The sequence below is a fragment of the Cibotium barometz genome, chromosome 44, assembly GCF_041138505.1.
Source record: "Cibotium barometz isolate CiBa-2024 chromosome 44, ASM4113850v1, whole genome shotgun sequence".
Lineage (NCBI taxonomy): Eukaryota > Viridiplantae > Streptophyta > Polypodiopsida > Cyatheales > Cibotiaceae > Cibotium > Cibotium barometz.
The window spans coordinates 29,705,723-29,725,616 of NC_141089.1; the positions used below are offsets into that span (position 1 = coordinate 29,705,723).

The following is a 19,894-nucleotide window of genomic DNA, read 5'->3' on the forward strand; positions in this document are numbered from 1 at the left end:
CATCTCTCTCTATTCCTTGAAAAGGACATTGCTAGAATTGTCAATTGTTTGAATCTCTTCAAAGTTTTAGGTCATGGAGATTTTAGATAGTCCTACATAAAAGTTTGAAGATTGAAAATCGTATCCATACAAGATTCTAAGAGGAGTCAAGTCCAAAATGAAAGTGCGATGTATAATGAAAAGCATTATTCTTGCTCCTTGATGCTTCTCATACGCACATAAAAGGAAATCATATCGTGAAACATATCAACTTGTGTACATTAACTTTCATTTCATTATTACAACCCTTTTTTAATATTCTCATGATCATGCACGCATGCACAAACACAACACAGAGACACCCATCTTATATATGATCAAGCTCTTTGTGTGTGTGTGTGTGTGTGCGCGTGTGCATACGTGAAATTATTCATGTGCGTGTGTTGCACAGGTGCGTAAGCACTACAAAGAGTTATCACGGTACGGAGGTACTATGGGGGATCATTATATATTCAGTCATGTCCCTTATACTTGTGGGATTCTATGCTCGGAGTTTTCATGTTTGAGCTTGTTTCTCTATAGTTTTTTAACTTTTCATATTTTAGCACTTTAATTAATTCCGTAATTTAACATGTTTAATCATATAATCTCATGGCCGTAGTCTCTTTGTTTGTAGGAAGGACAATCCTAAAATTGACACACATTTGAATATCTCTTAAAAGTTTAGGTGATGGAGATCTTAGGTACATTGAAAATAGTATCCATACAAGATTCTAAGAGGAGCCACATCCAAAATAATCATGTCATGAAAGATATCAGCATCATGTGAACATTGACTTTTCTTTCACTAGAGCAAGTGTTCCTTTATGAGAAGCACACAAAACCTAGCAAGTTTCCAAAAGAAAAAAGGAGGGGTATGAGTGAGATATCAAGAAAGATCAAATCCTTAGAAAAAAAGAAAGATCAAATCCTTAGGAAAATCAAGAAAGATCGAATCCTTAGGAAAAAAAACCTTGTAATAGGAAATTTCTTTATCCTATTTAATCAGCCAAAAATAGTGCCTTGACATTTCACATTCGATCAAATCCTTAGGAAAATCAAGAAAGATCAAATCCGTAGAAAAAAAAAACCTTGTAAGAGGAAATTTCTTTATCCTATTTAATCAGCCAGAAATAGTGCCTTGACATTTCACATTCGAGACTATCTTATCCACTACAAGACAATGCTGCCATACACGCGTTTCATACACGCGATAAATTACGAACACGCGTATGGTCGCGCCTGTATTTGAATAGAATCGAGCGCGTGTATTTTAGCATTTAAGTTCGCGTGTATATTTGCATTTATCAACGCGTGTATAAACGCGTTTATATACACGCAGTAGTACACGCATCTATACACGGTAATATTCACGGATTAATACACGCTATTATACACGGATTAATACACGCCACTATACACGGATTAATACACGCATGGCAGAGAAAAATTGAATTCTTTTACAAAATTAAAAACTATTTTCTTTAAACCATCTCACAGTACATTACAGTATACATCATTACACAATCCCACTACATGCATTTACAACAATGAAATATATTCAAAAATAAATCATGCATATGAGATGATAGAAATGTCATCAATTTAGAACGTACAGTGACGGATTGGTTAGGGTTCGATCTCATCTTCAATAAGATCCATCCTTGCCAAACGATCAACATCAATATCCATTTGATCAATTTGTAAGGCTACGATTAAATTTATTCCACTATCGATGTTCTGTACTCCATTGATAATGGTATCGATGTCCTGATCATCCTCATCAACATCACCATCATCCTCAATGGTAGGGTCATTCTCATGATCATGAGAAATGGCATGCTCATCCTCATTATCATGATCATCTCTTATTTCTTGATCATCGATCACAACATCTTCAATGGCATGTTCGACATCATCTTCATTGCGGCTTGTTACATCCTCCATATGCTCCATATCAGTGAATGTATTATACATCACTTTGGAACGTGGTGCAATAGGAATGACGTACCACCATTTGATGTCATGCACCATTGGTAGATAGATAACCTACTCAAATACACATAGTACAGTAATTAATTAGCATATCAAAAGTCAATTGCTTTGGAACTAACATATGTGAAAAATAAATAAATAGTACGTTATACCTCATGCACGTTCATTTTGCAAGGTATAATGAAGGGTGATCTGAGCATGGGTTTTACATACCTCACAAGCTCGCCCATCTTATTAATACATTTTTTCAAACTCTTATTTGCACAATGGTCGATGCTAGTAGGTAGTATGAACTGCACACATAAGAGCACATGTATGTATGGTTTATGGCATTACAAAATTTAATTTCAACGTACGTACAAGACTTGGAAAACACTTACTTGAAGCATCTTGTGCCAATCGTGGGACTTCAACCCATATAGTTGCTCAACGCCTCTTTTCTTAGTGGTTGTAAAGGCTCCCTTCAATGATCTCATGCATCCAGTGGGAGTACGCAAAGTGGTGATGGCCTGCTTTACCTGCTTCTCCTCTTTCTTTGATATAATCCATGGTGCAAGCGGAAGACGAACGTGCCCACCCACCTCTCGTGGCCAAGCTTGACGCATACGTCCTGCGACCCGCAAGTCCTCACGTACGCTAACATTGTCTCGTTTACCAATAATATGTTCCCAAATACCAGATCCCACATTCTTGAAGATGTGCATGGGATCAAGAAGATGGTTGATCTTAAGATGGGTCCAATATGGCAGCCGAAAAAAAATGGAGTACCTACACAAGGGATTGCTCTATGTGACCTTTAATCCAATTAGAGACTACACAAAACAAGATTGAAAAAACATCACTATACCTGTTCATGCCATCTGGAGGAAGAATAGTTGTAGACTCCCAAATACGCTTCCAATCTTTTGCACGAAGTGTTTGTGGAGGAATGTTACTCTTACTAGCAACATATTTAGGATGATCCGAGGGGAGAAATCGATGATGATTATCGAATATAGTCTTACACAAACCGTCAGCATACTCATGTACTAACGAAGGGCCACAAACAGGACATGCATGTTTACCCGATGTTTTCAAACCTGTTAAAATATAAATAAAAGTTAGAATAATAAAGTCAAACCGTCTAATTAATATATATAGCCAATAGTAATAGAGTAGGGAGGTAATTAGAATTCTTACCAGAACAATCGCTGTATCCTGGAAAGTCATGCATTGTCCACATCAACACTGCTTTTAAGTCGAAGTGTCGAGAGGAGGGAGGCCTACTAATGTCCACCACCGCAACACCTCTCCATAGTTCCTCCAACTCATCAATCAATGGTTCAAGATAAACATCCATATGCTTGACTTTATGTTTCCCTGGAATTAGAAGGGATAACATAAGATGTCCCTTCTTGATCGCCATTGATGGTGGAAGGTTGTAATTCACCAACACAACTGGCCGCCACTCATCTTTAATATGCTTCCTACTAGGAGTGTCTGCGGGAATTCTCCACATGCCATCATCCGATCGATGTGAGGAATGCCATGACATGAGCTCTGCTATGGATTTGCACTTGAACATGTGTTTGATACGAGGAATTATAGGAAAGTGTCGCAAGACTTTACGAGGTACATCAAAACTCTTCATATCTGTTCTGTACCTTGCTTCACCACAAGTGGGACAATGTAGAGCCTCCTTATGCGTCCCACGAAAGAGAATGCAATCATTGACGCATGCATGTATTTTATCATAATCCAGTCCTCCAAGAGATGTCACATAGCGCCTCGCTATGTCTCTTGAGGTGGGTAGTCTATTTTCCTGTTTGATAATAGCCTGCATCCAATATCATCAATTATAATTAGTCTTAAATCCTAAACCTTAAACCACTAATTCAAATTTGTAAGTTAGAATGCTTACTTCAATAATGCGTCAAGACTTGCATTGCTCCATCCATAAACTGTTTGTATATTAAGTAGTTCAAGTGAAGCACGTAAAACAGAGAATGTGCACCCTTCAAACACCGGTGTCGATGAACCCTTATAAAGATACTCTTGTTCCATATCATCATCGTCCATACCTTTGGGATCATCCTTAAAAAGATTCTGCACCATATCATCAAGCACCTCCTCTTCCACAACTTCGTGGGGTGCAGGGCTATTGTCATCCCTTTCCCACTCATCTCTGACAATAGATCCCGAAGCTCCAGCATCATCTCGTCGACGCTTTACGTGCTCTCGTCGCGCGTAGGGTACCATGTTAGGGTGTGGTACTGCATCCTGCTTCAATTAGAGTTTATATATTACAACTCTATTAATTTAATTTGGATACCATGAGTCATTTGAATACCATCAATTTACATCTACTCACCTCTAAACCTGTTTGATTCCATTCTCCATACATGGAGATGTGATTCAAGGTAATTCGACGTGCTCGTACAATGCATCCTTGACATCGATTACACATACATTTGATCCGTTGTCCCAACCACACATCGCGATTACGATGACGCATTGTCTCATCTTCCCCAAAACTACTTGAAGAGGTTGATGACATCCTGTGTACAAACCAGAAAACACAAAATCATAATATGTTTGTAATGAAAGTATAAAAATCGCGTGTATTGACGCGGCTATTTCCTAAAAATTGCATGTATTAACGCGGCTACTTCCTAAAATTCGCGTGTATTAACGCGGGTAATTTTTGCAAAACGCGTGTATAAACGCAGCTAAAACATCATACACGCGTTTATAAACGCGACGGTATGTTTAAACTAAAAATAGCCCGCCTTCCCCAAATATAGATTTTGAACTAACATATCAACACTGCTTTCGTTTTCGCCTCTTCCAACAGTAACGAAACCTAAGTGCAAGGAGGGAGCAGAGAAGGAGCAGAGAGGACTCACTTTTTTAGAGGTGAGTCAGTTTGTCCCCTGTGCCTTGTCTCTTTCCTCACATTTGTTTATGCTATTTGCTCTTTGCTTTTTGGGTTTGTCTCCGTCCTTTTGCTTCTGTGCACACGATTGGGTGAATGATTCTGACAGGGGCGACAATGGTCCTTTTATAAGGACACTTTGTCTTTGTCGAGGGTCGATCCTTTTGAAAAAAAAATTTTGCAGGTTGCGTGTAGAAACGCGTGTAAAAGCGCGTGTACTCTGTCTGCAGAGTCTGTTCACGTGGATATACACGCCTTTCTGGACGAGTGTATACACGCGTTTTCTGACGGGTGTATACACGCGTTTCTGCACGGGTGTATACACGAGACTGCGTTTCAGAATTCATGATTTGCAGGCAACACAACTGACTTGAATGATGATATTTGTGTGAGTCAAGAGACAGCCCATGATGTACATGAAGATGTTTGTTGCAGGTTCTTTATGGATATTCCAGGTTCTTCATCCGATCCATTTGCGTACAGCAATTGGCTGATGGAGATGCTGAATCATTTTGGGCGCCATCCTGGTCCGGTTGAGCTTACAGAGTATATGTATGCCCATCCCCCTCCTTCCCTGCCTGGTGTCTATACCCCTACCGCGAGTATCCACCAGGGCACTCCAGTGCCGTCTATTCCTCCGAGTCCGACGAGACGGCATGCAGCTTCTCCTCTTCCACGTCCACCGAGGAGACATACCTCGTCCCAGACACACTCACGTACACCCTCACAGCCACCATCACGTGCTCCCTCAGAGCCACGTCACGTCAGGGCTCACAGCCACCGTCACGTAGACAATCCCCCAGTCGTGACTCCACCCACAGCAGTAGGAAGAGTGGGAGTGGAGGATGCGGCGGGTGCTTTGGTGGGGGAGGTGGGGGAGGTGGGGGAGGTAGTAGGGCACGCGGTGAGAGAGGAGATAGAGGGAGAAGAGTTAGAGGAGACAGTTCGGAAGAGGAGGAGATGAGAGAGATGGAGAGAGTGGTCTGCTATGATGTGACGGATAGGGGCGGGATAGTGATGGATGCGAGGGGGAGGGAGGTAATGGAGTACATGCGTGGGGTAGTATCAAACTCATATAGAAATTGTTTTATTAAATTTAAAGATCAAAATAGCCGATTAGTTGGGGAGGTGATAGAGGCTGTACATAGTCGGTACCCCAATCCCCCACATGCTACATTCTCGGATGTATGGGGAAGGACGCTAATAAGGGAGATCTTAAGTAATAAAAGATCTCACCTTAAAAAACTCGCGTACGATGACCGGCTAAATGTAGCTATGCGGGTGGCTATCCTGCCGAGAAACCTGCCACTGCGCACAAACGCGAGTGGAAGGAGGCAAAGAAACGAGCAGAGGGTGGCGTGAAGAGCAGGCAGCATGTGGAGGCATGACGGATCCAGATGGAGACCATTGGATCTTCGCATTTCGGATCTGGCGGCGTCGAGTCATGGGAGGCAGAGTTCGTAAGTATCTTGCCACTTTATTTGATTGTTTACTTAATTCATTGATTCTATGATTGTTTTAATCTTACAAATTGTGTTGATTATGATACAGCGAACGACGACGGGTTACGGGGAGGAAGCCCACAACCCACGATACTGCGTATGCTCGCCGGCATAGTAGACGTGACACGTGGACCATCTTCAGAGCCGAGGGACGTATTACGGACGCGCAGTTCGAGATGGCCATGAGACCATACGGTCGACAGGTACTTGAAAATTCTAAACGAATGATTTTGGTTTATTGAATTACATATATATATACTTATATACTATATATTACTTGAACAGGCACAAGCTGCTGATGATCCACCGGCCGCCACTGCAGAGGGTGGACGTGAACACTACTCATCGGACATTCCGACCGATGTGAGCTCATCTGAGCATGGAGGGAGCACCGAGTCATCATCTGGGTCTGAGTAGTACTCAGACTTATAGTATCACATTCCATATTGAGGATGTGATTGTATATATTTTTTTGTAAACTGAAGCCATGGGCTACTTCGAGATATGGACTCCCTTGTATACATGTATGAAATTTTGATAGTAATATTGAATTGATTGATCGATAGTATTACATTCATGTCTGTCTTGAATCGTGTATTGACAATGTATGCATTCATGTCGTTCTTGTCTTAATCTCCCTCGTGCATATGTTCTTCGTGGATGGTCTAATGGGATGGTCTAATGCACAAAAAAAAATCCAGAGAGTGCTATTGGGTGCTGGAATGCTGGAACAGTATTCAGGCACCAAATAGCACTCTCTGGATTTTTTTTTTTGCTCTCTGTTCACGTGTATAAACGCGTCAGAACTGCTAAAACTCGCGTGTATTTACGCGGATACTCTGTAAAATACGCGTGTATTAATGCGTCAAAACTGACAATTACGCGTGTATAAGCGCATCTAAATTAAAGAAACGCGTGTATAGACGCAGATATAAACGCGTCTGAGACATCTGAACTGAACAGAACCCGGCTATACACCCGTGTATAAGCGCGTCTAAATTAAAAAAAGACGTGTATAGCCGCATGTATCAATGCGTCTGTGAAAAGAACGCGGCTACACACCCGTGTATAAGCGCGTCTGAGAGGTCCTATACACGCGCTTTTACACGCATGTCTGTGGCCGCGATGATACACGCGCTGATACACGGGCCCGCTACTTTTTTTCACAAGTCATTTTTAGCGGCTAGGAGCGCGGGTATGAGCCCGATCCCTTGTAGTGATCGTAATTATTCAAGCTTTCTTATCTATAAGACTATAATTATTTCCTTAATTCTGTATGTTTCACATAAGTTCATGTTACATGTTTCTATTTGTTAAGAGGACATTGCTAGGATTTTAATTCGTTTGAATCTCTTAAAATTTTATGTGATGGAGATTTTAAATAGTTCTACAAAAATTTTGAAGATTGAAAATAGTATCCATAGAAGATTAACTCAAAAATGAAAGTGCAACATACAATTCATTAATAAAAAACATTATTATTTCTCCTTGATGCTTCTTATATGCACATTGAAGGAAATCATATATGCAAATAACACATGGGAATCAGTGACCTCAGGTGTGTTGATGGCCTCAATGCCAAGAAAGTATCTCTGCTCACCCAAATACTTTGTGTCAAACTTCTTCTTAACATCATCTTCCTCTTCATTGTCACCCCCAACAATCATGTCATGCACATAGATGGTGACCACAATCCCCTTATCACTCTTTCACACATAGAGTGAGAATGATCAACATTTGCCATGTGAAAACCAATGGAGATAAGATACTGTGCAATCTTATCATGCCATGCCCTCGATGACTACTTCAAGCCATACAAAGCTTTACGTAACTTGCACACATAATCTGGGTGGTTCAAATCCACATAAGTAAGTGGCTATTCCAAATATACTTCTTCTTGGAACTGATACAAGAACACATTCTTTACATCGATCTGATGTAGAACCTAACCTTTTGATTCAGCTCGTCATAATAAATGATATAGATCTGTTCATACCCTTTGGCAAACTAATCTTGCCTTGTAACTGCTAATGTTTCTATCTGAGTTGTGCTTCTTTGTTTGTAGAAAGGGCTCGTAATTAGACTACTCATAGGGTACTAATAGATTACTAATAGGATACTAATATGCTATTACTAGTGTGCTTCACTCATTTGGTACTACTTAGAATTCCCAACCTCCTCTGTATTAAAAACAAAATTGTCCCTAATGCTCATAGCATCACTAAGAATCTCATGGTTTCCTTCATAGGTGGCATCATCAAAGATGTCATCATTTGTGTGCACACAGTGCTACGGGCTCGATAATATGATATTTCCATTGTTGCAACATCTTTTCCATGCACCATGCATGCAAGCACTACAAAAACATGATAAATTTTGTGCTCTAATGCTCGTGTTGTTAGTCATTGAGAACCCATTAACGCAATGTATAGAACATGTTTTATCAACAGGCTAGTAGTCCCACAAAACTAATCTATCAACTTCTGTAGCCTTCACATACCGAAAAAATCTCACCACCACAGATATTTACTTTGATGGGTAGGAAGCTTGAGTTGCATTTGAAAAATTCGATCGAAGAAAGTTGACCACGTCAACAACACACTCTAGTCGCACAACATCCACTTTCAATTGTTCATGTGTGAGGGCACTCTTCACAATAGCCCCTACTCCATCATGCTCACCCTTACCATGTCCCAGCTAAAAAATTCCACGTCATCTTCAACCCAGTAAAACCATGATATCTCTCGACAAAATAAAATGGTCTCTTTGCCGTGACTTGGGATGCTACACCATTTGACCAAACATAGTGCTCTCGTAAAACAGTACATCCTATTTCTCCATTCATGTATAATGAAGCATAAAACAATGTTGCACAAACAGAGTATCATGCTTCATATCATCAGAGATAAAGAAATGGAGAGTTTTTTGAATCTCACCCTCAGTTCGAATGTACATTATGTGCACAAGAATAGTTACCTGCTTTGAATACCAATGCATATATTGGATCTCTTTTTGCTTTTGAAATGAGTAGTTCTTAGCAAATTCAACAACATCAGATGAAAAATGCAACACACACTCTCTAAACTGCTCAACTTGCCACTTGTATATAAAGTTGTGTCGAATAAACTTTGCAAGGTGAGTCCAAAACAAGTGTACTGATTCTTTGCAGCTCATTTGTGTGATTATCAACTCTTTCCTTTTCTTTGTTGTTCCACCCCTACCCTTGTAAGCCACATCCTCAAAAACCTTCACTCGAACGACTATGTCACTACTATCACAAATCTCACGTTGGCAAAAAACTAATTTTTTTGGCCCACGCATTTCTCATTGTCCCAGTGTGCAGTCGACATAACGCACCTTCCCAAATAGACATAACACTTTTGAAGGTGTGATCAATAGATCTGCATGTTGAACTACCACCATTGCTTTGGCATATATTATAGTTGCACAAACAACCTGCTTTATGAAATCCATTACTATGCTGTTGCATAAAGTTCATTGAATCTTTGAGGAAGATCATTTGTACATGTTGAATATAGTAACATGTGTATCTATCTTTTAAAAGGCTTCAAGTATTCCAATGAGCATTGTTGAATTGCAATATCTAGGTTCTCTCCTTTGAATTCCACCAAGAAATGTTCTACCTGCAGCAATAAAAAATTTGGTGTTTATTACATTACATAATAATGTTGAAATAGAGGTTATTAGCATAAAATATTACTAGTAATCCAAAGAGACATGAGTACTAATTAGTAGACTAAACTCCAGTTCCACGACCATCAACGCTGTCCCACTGTTGTACACGTTGCCGACTGTACTCCAGTCCACACACTTCAGTGCCTTCACCCGACACACCCTTCTGGTACTGCCCGTCTCAGCTTCCTTTGGTCCTTGCTTCAGTCTACACTGCCAAGAGTGCTCTATCATCCTGGTTCTACTCTTTATCTGGCTGCCTCTTCTGGATTTAGCTCTCAGACTGTCCATGGCATCTCACGTTGGCAAAAAACTAATTTTTTTGGCCCACGCTTTTCTCGTTGTCCCAATGTGCAGTCGAGATGATGAAAACTAGAAGGTATAGGCCTTTCACATAGCGCACCTTCCCAAATAGACATAACACTTTTGAAGGTGCGATCAATAGATCTGCATGTTGAACTACCACCATTGCTTTGGCATATCTTATAGTTGCACACACAACCTGCTTTATGAAATCCATTACTATGCTGTTGCATAAAGTTCATTGAATCTTTGAGGAAGATCATTTGTACATGTTGAATATAGTAACATGTGTATCTATCTTTTAAAAGGCTTCAAGTATTCCAATGAGCATTGTTGAATTGCAATATCTAGGTTCTCTCCTTTTTTGAATTCCACCAAGAAATGTTCTACCTGCAGCAATAGAAAATTTTGTGTTTATTACATTACATAATAATGTTGAAACAGAGGTAATTAGCATTAAATATTACTAGTAATCCAAAGAGACATGAGTACTAATTAGTAGACTGAACTACTATTTATAGTAAGCAAGACTACTAATTAGTAGATTAAACTACTATATAGAGCACTGAACTACTAATTCATAGACAAGACACTAATTAGTGGACTGGACTATTGTTTAGGAGGTAAATTCTAATTAGTAGACTTGACTACTACTTAGTAGATTGAACTACTGTTTGGAGATTGAACTAATAATTAGTATCATGTCTACTATTATCAGTATGCAATCTACTAATTAGTAGTTGCCTCCTAAACAGTAGTTCAAAATACTAATTAGTAGTCCACTCTACTAACTAGTAGCTCGTAATAAGTAGTTCAATCACCAAAATAGTAGTCCAATCTACTAATTAACTCCTAAACAATAGTCGAGTCTACTAGTTAGTAGTCTTCTCTACTACAATCAGTTGTCCACTCTACTAATTAGTAGTCCTAGCTATTATAATGAGTAGTCCAGTCTACTAAATTGTTGTTCAGCTTTTTAATTAGTAGTACAGTCTTTTAAATAATATTTCATAACATTCTAGTAATAACTAGTCCCACAACTAGTAGTCTATCAACAATCAATCCATAGCTAGTAGAAGAGGCATACTTGAGGGACTAGCAAGTCCACTCTACTAGTAATTAGGTCAATCACCAAAAAGAGTGCAACAAAGGAGAGAGAGAGGAAGACTCCAATTTTAAGCAAAAAAGGAGAGCACGTCAGTAGAGCGGAGCCGTGGAGGAAACGAACGCCGACTGCAGTAGGTAGAGAGAAGGAGGGAAAATGTCGACTGCAGGATGAGTAGTGAGAGAAGTGGCTGGTAGCGCAGCAGAGGAGGATAGAGGGTGACGTCCACTATAGAAAACAGAGAAAGAGAGAAGGGCATCAACTGCAGGGGAGCAAAGAAAGAGACAGAATGGGAACTGCAGAGAACCTAGGAAGAGAGCAAGACCCCGACTGTGGAAGAAGAGGCAAGAAGATGTCATATTTTTTTCAGCATTCTCATGGGCTAAACGTCAGCAATGAACCAGTCGTAGCAAAAGGGACTCAAAGGTAGATCACCATTCAAGAACACAAAGGATGAAGTTTTAAGCAGTTCTTGCCGAGAAGTAGAAGTAGATGCTGCTCATTTTGTTCCAGTGAGTGAAGCGAAGAGGTCATGAGGATGTTGATTTTATGAGAGAGAGAGAGAGAGAGAGTTAAGGATGTCATGTAATAGAGAACCCGTGTAGCTACAAGTTGCGGCTCATATTGATATCCTTACTGGACTCGAGAAGCTGCGGTGCTAAAAATGGTGGCTTACAATCTACTGTCCGTGCTAGCTTGGTCCAAATATCCATGAACTGTATTTTGAAGATCCTTCAATGTTTGAGATTGTATACTCTGATAGTGATGCAGGGTACTGGTCAGTTGTAATTTACATAGATAAAAGGGAGTAGGCAGATTATGAGTGGGTGTTAGAGAAGGATGGTTCTAAGAATATAATGGATATCCAATTTTGTAGAGACGAAGACATTCTAAAATAAAGTTTTGGTTATGCTCTTGGGTTTGGTGTTCTGGGTGTGTTTGTACTAGTGTGTGGAAGTGTGACACTCTATAAAGGCATATACAGCTATACCGCTTCCGTGTCATGAACGGTAGATCATGGAGTCTGATGGTCAAACTGAAAGAGTTAACCAAATTGTAGAGGATATGTTGCATTCTTATATTAGTAAGAAGAAATCTAATTGGGAAGAGTACTTACCCTTATTGGAGTTTGCCTATAACAGCTCCAAACACTCAGCGACGACTGGATTTACACCATTCATGTTAATGTATGGATTCCAGCCGAGATCTCCGATGGCTGAAGGCCTAGAAAAGGAGAAGATTCAATCTGTCAAGGATTTCCTTGAAGATATGAATGATATGCTCAAAGCTGCACGTGAGAGCATTTGTAGCGCTCAGGATCGCGCTAAAACTTATGCGGATAAAGGATGTAGAAAGGTGACCTTTGCAGAAGGTGACTTTGTATTCCTTAAGGTTCCTGCGCAGTCAGAAACCATGAAAATGGGAAAGTGTGATAAACTTTCTCCGCGATATTGTGGTCCTTTTAAAATCCTTAAGAAGATTGGGGACATAGCATCTAAACTTGAGTTACCGGAGAGTTCTCAAGTCCATCCTGTCTTCCATGTTAGTAAACTGAAGAAATCAATTCACGGGTTAGAACACAGTTTCTCCAGATATTTTGGTGGACTTGATAGAGCCACCAAAGATACCACATGAACCTGAAAAGATTCTAGAGTATCGTGATAGACAAACCTGTCATAAAGTGTACCAGGAGGTACTTGTTAAATGGACAGATAGGGACAAGGAGGTAGCTAACCGGGAACGCCGTAGTGCAATTTCCAAGAGGTTTCCCCAGTTTGTTTTCGAGGACGAAAACTCTTCTAAAGGGGGAGTAATGTCATGTAGGCTTTGTACGCCTCTGACCGACGACGACAGACCGGATGGCCAGACGGGGCTTTAGCGTCAACGCCTCGACCGAAGAGCTGAAGACATGGCCATCCGGGGTTCAGTGGGAGAGGACGCCCATGCGGAGTCATGGGCAGCCAGGCTAGTGTGGACGCGGCAAGCCACACACTATATAGCCTGGGGGATGAGGGGCCATCCTCATTCTTCCTCTATGGCTGGGTGGTGAGCCAGAGACCGCCGTCCCCTCTTGTGGTAACGCCCGTAGTGGTGTTACGATAATCTAACATGCATACTCCATATACGGCTTATGCATATGGCCTATGCATACGGCATATGGCTTATGCATAGGAAGTATGCATATAGCTTATGCATAGGCCCTATGCCATATGCATACAGTGTATGCATAGGCCTTTTGCATACGGCACACATAGCCTATACATACAGCTTATGCATAGGCCTATGTTAAAGCTCTGTGCATAGGTCTTATGCATAGGGCTTATGGATAGGCGGTATGCCGTATGCATAGGCTTTATGCAGACTCTTTATGCATAGGCCTTATGCATACGGCATACGGCCTATGCATACCGCTTATTCATAGCCTTATGCATAGGTCGTATGCTATATTCATACAGCTTATGCATACGGCCTATGCATAGGCCTTATGGATAGGCCTTATGCATATGGCATACAGCCTATGCATAGGCCATATGTTGTAAAAGCATACGGCGTATATGCATGTATGCATAGGTCGTATGTCGTATGCATACGGCCTTCACATACGGCTTATACATACGGCCTATGCATAGAGATATGGCGCATTGTTATATGCCATCTAGAATGCTGCCTATGTCAAGCTTGGAGTGGTTATTCGCGAGAGTAAGTGGTTATAGTGGAGGGGGAGTCCTCGATTTTCTCACTATCCTTCTCTTGCAAAAGAGGAGTTTCCTTTGGCTTTAATAGTGAGGAGCGTGTGGAAAGTCCTCATCAGATGCTATAATCCGAAAGAGACATTGTCCACCCTACTTGTCTAAGAAGTATTGTAGGAGGTCGTAACAATGTCCTAATATCAGAGGTTGTATTTTTTGTCTAAGCTTGTGTTGTTGTTTTCTCTTGGTTGGCTTGACATATACGAGGTAAGTGGCCTTATTCAGTCAACCTTTTGTTTATTACACCCTTGGGTGCCGGGTTTAGGAAATGGACTTATGCATACAGATGTGGGGCATTGTTATATACCATCTAGAATGCTGCTTATGTCACGTTAGGAGTGGTTATCCGCTGCGAGTAGGTGGTTATAGTGGAGGGGGATCCCTCGCTCTTCTCACTATCCTTCTCTTGCAAAAGAGGAGTTGCCTTTAGCTTTAATTGTGGGGAGAGTGTGGAAAGTCCTCAGAAGCTATCATCTGAAAGGGGCACTGTCCACCCTACTTGTTTAAGCAGTACTGTAGGAGGTCTTAACAATGTTCTAATATCACATGTTGTATTCTTTATGTAAACTTTAAGTATGGCTTAGGTTAGAGCAATCGTGTTTTGTTGCGTATGCATGTATGTAGTAGCAATGTCGATCGATCGTCATCACAAGATCCTGATGTGGCCAATCTATTGTCTATTATAAATGAGCGATATAGGCAGCAAGCTTGGTCGCAATTTACACAATCATAGGTATAGTTCCATCAAACCTTTTCACATACACAAAGTTGATCTTTTATGCATTCTATTTGTCTTATATTTTAATCTTATATGTAGGCGGGCTTGCAGTCAAGTCAGTTGACATTATGGGGGCAGACTACCCCATGCAATGGGGGCAGTCTTCCCCACTTGCTCAGTCGGGGTAGACCACCCCTTTGATAGGCGCGGGGCCAAGTGGTGTAGGCCCATCACGCTATGGGTGTGATGAGCCTACACCACCTTTCTCTACTACAACCACCCCCGCTGCCTCACGTCTGGCTTCACCACCACCACCACGACGTAGTAGGGATTCTGGGGGGTAGTAGATGTACTAGCAGGGGGGGCGACTGCTTTTGCTTTGGCAAATGCAGCACTAGATTTCTTGATGCGTCTCCTCCACAGGGGGGCTCATCATCTACACATTATGAGCCAGCCCCTAGGAGACCCATTCCACCGTTCGATCCTCGCTTCCTACCATACAACGTGGATGCAAATGGTGCCCTCGTTGATGGATGCACGAGGTAAGCAAGTAATGGATCGTATGCATGTCCTTGTGGGAACCTAGAGTTCGTGAACTCCTTCAAAAAGTGGAAAGTACAAGATGAACTTTCTAAGCAATATGTTATCGATGTGCTTAAGTCGGCATTCCCCGTGCCACATGTAGGCCTTTGCTTCTCCGAGGAGTGGATGAAGCGGCGCATTAAGCTTTTTCTTTCTAATAGAAGAGCAAATATCAAGAGAACAGTGAAAAATAATTTGCAGAAGCCTAGCATGTGTACGGCCGAGGAGTGGAGGCACGCACACAGTTTCATGAGAAAGCACCCACGTGCTTTTCAGCAACTATAGCGATAGCGAGTGCTTCCCGACTACGGAAGGGAGAGGCTTCACACTTAAGCTCTGGTGGGAAATCCTCCTTTCTTGCTCGTTTTGTAAGTATCATTCCTTCTCTCCTTTCATTTTGTTTTATACTATATTATTTTCTTGAAATAATTATATATTTTCTTAATTGTTTTTTATAGAGAGAGGTTAATGGGCATGACCCAACAAAAGAGGAATATGACTATAGGTAAAAAAACCCCGTCCGCAATTGTGGGCGTGGATGTGTATGCGAGGCGTACGCTTGGATGAGTGCATTTTGGGGACTCAAGCTAATGAGGTAATGTGTTGCCTAAACGATTCTCTTTTCTACGTCTAATTATATTTCCACGCTTTCCTTACCTTACGCTTGATGGCATGCATGCAGGACGAAGGGGAAGAAGAAGAGGAGGATCCAGATTATCAGCGTGAAGCAAGTGAAGAGGACAAGGAATCGGATGATGAAGATCACTCGGAGTCCGATGAGGATTCCAGTTAGACACTCACCTCTTCATACCTCTTTGTAAAAACTTTATGTATATATGGCCAAAGGCCTAACAATTTATGCAATATCATAACTTTTTGGGCTAAATTGCATTCTCCACAATGTATGTGTTTCTTGTATTTGTGTTTGTGTTTGTTGTATTTGTATTTGTGTATCTTGCATAATCTAAATCTCTGACTCAGTAGCGAAAATAGACGTAGCTGCTCAGTAGCGAACCCGTTTGCAATGAAAATAGAAGTGTTTCTAGCAGCAAAAATGGCCCGACACCTAACTGTGCTTCTAGTTATAAAAACAATGCTATTTTTGTTGCTAGACCCTCATTCTCTTGTAGTGAAAGAAGATGAACAACAAGAGCCACTTGTCAGGCTGCACTAGAAGAGTGATGCACACCCAGATTTTATGATTTTATATGCACGTTACGCACAGCCCTGTATGGCTTGAAGCAAACACCCAATGATGGCAATACCAACCAGGAGTAGATAGGTGTAGTACGAGTGCGTGCTAGTGTTTGAGTGGAAAATAGTTCAATAGGGCCAGTTGGCCTCACTCGAAATTGAGAACTAGAGGAGGAGTCTCGATGAATAATCAACTCCTGCGATTTCACGAGAGCCGTTTGTTTGGGGGTTTTTTAAACTTTTCGGGGCATCACTTAAGCGATGCATTGCAGTTTGCAAGTGTTTTTTCAAGCATCATTTATGCAATACATGATTACACGTTGCTTATGCGATAACTGATGCGAGATGGTCATTGTTGACGAGGTTTTTTCAGCTTTAAAATGTGTCGTTTATAGGACATTCCTCATCGCATAAACGACATACTTGGAAAACCCCATCATTTCGAGCCCATCGTTAAGGGGGGGTTGTGTTGTAGTGATATTGTCTTCCTTTCATGTTAAAGATGGCCTTTCATAAGATAATGTGGTGGAAGGGGTGGAAATTTTATGCCCTTTCAAACATTGTGAAAAGGTTTAAAAAAATTAGCCTTTTAGATACGCTGGAAAGGTTGGTAGTTTTTTTGCCCTTTCAGACATGGTAGAAAGGCCAAAAAAATTAGGTTCAAGATTTTAGACCTAATGGAAAGCGTGAGGATTTTTTGCCGGTTTTGGACGTGGTGGAAAGGGCAATATTATTTCTGCCACTTCAGAAGTGGAGGAAAAAGGTGGAATTTTTTGTGCAACTTCGAAAGTGGTGGAAAAGTGTGCCCTTTCAAATGTGCTCAAAAGAGTGAAAGCTTTTACGCCCTTTTAACCATGTCTAATATTTAACACATATTATTTACACTTGTTGGAAAGGGAAAACATTTAAATGTGTTTAAAAGGGCAAAACTTTGTCTTCCTCTACAGATGTCCAAAACGGTGGCAAAGTGTCCACCCTTTCAAATGCATTTATATTTTTTGCTCTTTTAGATGTGTGAAAGGAGGATATCCATAAAGGTGGAGTTCAAAGGGCATAATTTCACACTACCCTTTAGGACAAAATCTTCCTTTACGGACGTCTGAAAGGGTGGAATTGGACTGCATGCCCTTTTGGACCCATTTTAGCTTGCAAATGGATTAAAAAGGAGAAAACGTGTGTAGAAAGAAGAAAATGCATGCCTACAACGTAGGTCTTTGGTTTTCAGAAGCCATGCTTTCCATCATTAAGAGTGAGAAATAAGTATAAACTCGAGTTTACAAAGGATAATGCAGAAGCATTAGCTTTTATTTTATGGAATAACTCTCACAAATCAATGTTGGACTAAGATGGCGTAGCATTTCATGATAATTGATAGAGAGGATGTTACTTTTGGAGTTGGATATCTAGCTACCGTATTAGATGGCCATGCCTTTAAGGATATGCCTCTGATGGCAATGGTCTCACAAGTAAAAGGCCGAGTTTGCAAAGGATAATGGAGAATCATTAGCTTTTATTTTATGGAATAACTCTCACAATTTAAAGTGGCCGGGCTCTCATATAATTTAGATGGCCGGGCTTTTCATGATAAATGAGTGGTAGCAGAGAGCATCTAGCTATCGTGTTGGAGGGGCACGCTTCTAAGGACGATGGTCTCGCAAGTGAGGCCGGGTCCGAAGCCGAGAAGCAGCCCCCACTCGTGGCCCTCTCCCGTGGTGGTGAGCTTCTGCTCCACGGATGTCTTGCGCATCTGGTCCATGATGAAGAGCACGCAGGCGCTAGACATGTTGCCGTACTGGTCAAGCACATGCCTGGTAGAAGCCATCTTGTCCTTGTTGAGTTGGAGCTTCTCTTCGACTTGGTCGAGGATTGCGGGGCCTCCAGGGTGGGCGATCCAGAAGAGGTCGTTGTAAGTGGGAGTGCCTTCCGCCGCCGGGAAAACCTTGGCAAAGGCATCTTTAAGGATGGAGCCGATGTTCTTGGAGATGATGGCGGGCACGTCTTTAAGGAGGTGGAACGTGAGGCCGACTTCGCGTAGGTGGCCATCGATGGCGCCGTCGCTGTCCGGCATGATGTCGGCCCCCGTCCAATGGATTTCGAACCAGGGTGTTTCGAGTTGGGGGATGGGGTCGGAGCCTACGATGAGGGCGGAGGCGCCATCGCCGAAGAGGGCTTGGCCCACGAGGCTGTCGAGGTGGGTGTCGCTGGGCCCCCGGAAAGTGATGGCCGTGATCTCGCTGCACACCACGAGCACACGAGCGCCCTTGTTGTTTTCTGCCAGGTCCTTGGCGATCCTGAGCACAGTGCCGCCTCCGTAGCAGCCTTGCTGGTAGAGCATGAGTCTCTTGACGGAGCTTCGGAGACCCAGCAGCTTGGTGAGCGCCCAGTCCGCACCGGGCATGTCAACCCCAGCGGTGGTGCAGAAGACGAGGTGCGTGATCTTGGACTTGGGCTGGCCCCATTCCTTGATGGCCTTGGCCGCGGCTTCCTTGGCGAGCTTAGGCACCTCCAGCACCACCATGTCCTGCCTCACGTCCAGCGACTTCTCCCAGTATCCGCAAATGCTGGGGTTGGCCTTGAGTATCTCCTCGTTGAGATAGAGGTGCCTCTTGGTGATGCACGACTTGTCACCTGCATGCATGCATGGAGCATGAGATTATATATATATATATATATATTTGCAATTGCTTATAGCAATTAAGGCAGCATACTACTACTAGTTACTAACTTTGAATTGAAGCTGCTGCATGCTAGCTGCACATGCTCAAATAATTACATGAAGGCGGCAAGAAGCTATAAGTCTTACACATGCGCTGGAACTTCTGTTTGAGCTCGATCTTGTCGTTGCTGTTGGTGATGTTGAAGTAGAAGTCCGGGTAATCCTTCTGGTAGAAGACGTTGGGTGGAACAGCGGTGCCGATGGCCATCACAGTGGCAGGACCATCAGATCGCTCCATTTTGCGAGGGATGATCGACAGCTTGTTGCAGGTGGTCGTAGCTGGCGCTGGCGCCATATTATAATTATTGTGAAGAAGAAGCCGCCGCAGCAGCTGCTGCTGATCAAAGCTGTAATATATACGTACAAGCGATTGTGCAAGTGAAAAGTAGAAGCTGCAGCGATGG

The 19,894-nt window shown here is 42.0% G+C and overlaps 1 protein-coding gene across 1 annotated transcript; it reads right to left on the minus strand.

Annotated features, from left to right (window-relative positions):
* Window positions 1-17,984: 17,984 nt before the first annotated feature.
* On the minus strand, window positions 17,985-19,894 carry LOC147613179 (chalcone synthase 6-like). Its single transcript, XM_086782056.1, has 2 exons — window positions 19,578-19,894; window positions 17,985-19,402 (listed from the first exon to the last, which is right to left on the minus strand). Exons 1-2 carry the CDS (start codon window positions 19,783-19,785, stop codon window positions 18,384-18,386), a joined length of 1,227 nt encoding a protein of 408 aa, XP_086638182.1. The 5' UTR covers window positions 19,786-19,894; the 3' UTR covers window positions 17,985-18,383.

What these genes read in the sequence shown, in the direction of transcription:
- LOC147613179 (XM_086782056.1), bottom strand. Translation starts at nt 19,785, where the DNA reads ATGGCGCCAGCGCCAGCTACGACCACCTGCAACAAGCTGTCGATCATC. An exon ending in ACAGAAGTTCCAGCGCATGT is followed by an intron (nt 19,403 to 19,577) that starts GTAAGACTTATA and finishes GCATGCATGCAG; the next exon opens with GTGACAAGTCGTGCATCACC.